A 2,161-nucleotide genomic window follows, 5' to 3' on the forward strand; every position below is an offset into this window, starting at 1 on the left:
CTATTTTATATTTTTCATTTTAAATAAGTCGTATCAGTTTTTTATTGACCCCTGCAATCTTTTATTTTAAATAAATTTCTGGAATCTATTTTGTATTTGTTATTTTAAATAAGTTGTATCAGTTATATTACCGATCCCTGTTAGTGACACAATTTACAATATTCTACATAGTTTACAAGTCTAGATTGTTTACGTAGCAAAAACCATATAAACCTCACGTAGATTTCACGTAAATAATCCGTGTAGACGTAATCTTGAAATCTGCGACACAACCCTGGTTTTAGTCATTGTTCGGACACCTTAGATAATGCTAATGCCAGCGATACTGTAATTTTCAAATCTTACAACTTAAAAAAGTGCTTAATAGAAAAATATTTTATTATAGCGTTTTCAAAATCTCTCAAGATAAGCTATAAGAATATGCAATAAAAAATGAGGAATTTTATTAAAAATTTTTCAGGTGGGGTTTACTTGGAGCTGCACATTGGGGGAAAGAAGGAGAGGCAACATCTTCAACTCTCTTAAAAGAATAGCCTTTGATCGAAACGATTGAATACGTTTTTTTGCGATTTTTCATAATTTTGAATCGTTTCCAAAATATAAGGATGGTAAGAGACTTTGTAGATACCCTATATATAGCATATACGCACTACTACATCATTGCAGTTATTGCACACATACATACGCACAAATCGATAAAACAATGTTTTGGAAATTAAACTAAAAGTTTAGTATAATCGCTTAAATATTGAGATTTTCTATTAGTTTACTCGTGAGAGTATTGTTTACTATGTGTACGTAAATTAACTTTTAGTCGGCAATCTTTTAAGGCACAGTTGATTTTTGGATTGTAATTATTGTAAATTTTGAAAATGTATATAGATGATAAAATTTGATATCCTGCTCTAAAAATCCTTATTATAGTAAATACCTGTTGTTAAAGATTTCACAAGTACACATGAATTATTTCAGAGTTTTATATAGTACGGAACAACAAAAAAATTTGCTGTAGACTTTGAAGACCCATTATGGGAATCTAGGAAAATTTTAAATTACCGACAGAGGATAAAATAAATAATTTTTAAAATTATTTTTAAAAATATTCTTGTATATTATCTAGCATAAAAATTTGTGCACTACTGCATTAAATATTTAAAACTTTAAATTCTTGGATCTTTGAAACTTTTTTTTTGCCACTTCGTGCTTTTTTGAAAATTCATGTTGTAAATATAAGAATTATGAATTTTAACGATTTCTTTTGGGATTGAATCATTCAAATTTTAAAATGTTTTTTGCTTTTGTTTTTGAATAAAAATTTATATTTATGCTAAACACTTCAAAATTAAAGAATGATTCACGCGAAGAAACGATCATTAAGTAATTCACTTCGCTTCTGGGATACCTGGTAACAGGAAGGCCTTGAGTTTCGTTAAAACGTTAGTGCTGGCACCGTCAACGAAATCTTGGAGCTCCCGTATTTCGGCCTTGACGTCAGCCTCTCGTCGGAACCATTTGAGAGATGCCTCGGCCTCATCGATGTTGTCGTGAAGAGCATAATGATAGGGTGACTCAGGTATCAGGCTGAAGAGGACCATGAAGAGAATATTCGGCATGAGACTCACATAACTGAACATCTCCATGGACAGGTAAGGGCCCATCGTATTGCCCAGGAACATACCCATCGATGCTGCATTCACGTTCAAAGATATCTGAAAATACAACCACGTATAATAATGGTAAAGCTTTCGCCATGTTGTTTAACAAACTTGCAAACTGAGTTATAAAAATATTTAATTAAAATAGCAATTAAAAGTTAAAAGAAAGGAATTAAAATTAACACTTCTGTTATTATAATAATATTATTATAATATGCTATTATATTATAATAATTACATCAGTAACTGATTGAATGATTAATGTTAGAAAATTTCCTTTTTGTATGATGGTATTACTATGTAGGTGTACTCTCTCGGAATTTTTTAGATTAATGCCATTTTATATAAGATCTAAGAATATTTTATACATATATATATATATATATATATATATATGTATGTATATATATATGTGTTATATATTGCAAAAATGTTTCTTAAATAATAATATACATATATGTATATTATTATATTATATTATATATGTATATATTATACATATATAT

The 2,161-nt window shown here is 28.6% G+C and overlaps 1 protein-coding gene across 1 annotated transcript in view; it reads right to left on the minus strand.

The window, feature by feature from the left end:
• Positions 1-2,161, minus strand: part of LOC105449748 (facilitated trehalose transporter Tret1-like) — a 4,246-nt gene that overhangs the window by 1,335 nt on the left and 750 nt on the right. Inside the window, exon 2 of the mRNA XM_011689132.1 lies at positions 1,403-1,709. Coding sequence (XP_011687434.1) covers positions 1,403-1,709 — 307 coding nt within the window. The remainder of the gene's footprint in view (positions 1-1,402; positions 1,710-2,161) is intronic.

Source organism: Wasmannia auropunctata, unplaced genomic scaffold, assembly GCF_000956235.1.
Source record: "Wasmannia auropunctata unplaced genomic scaffold, wasmannia.A_1.0 LD336074.1, whole genome shotgun sequence".
NCBI lineage: Eukaryota > Metazoa > Arthropoda > Insecta > Hymenoptera > Formicidae > Wasmannia > Wasmannia auropunctata.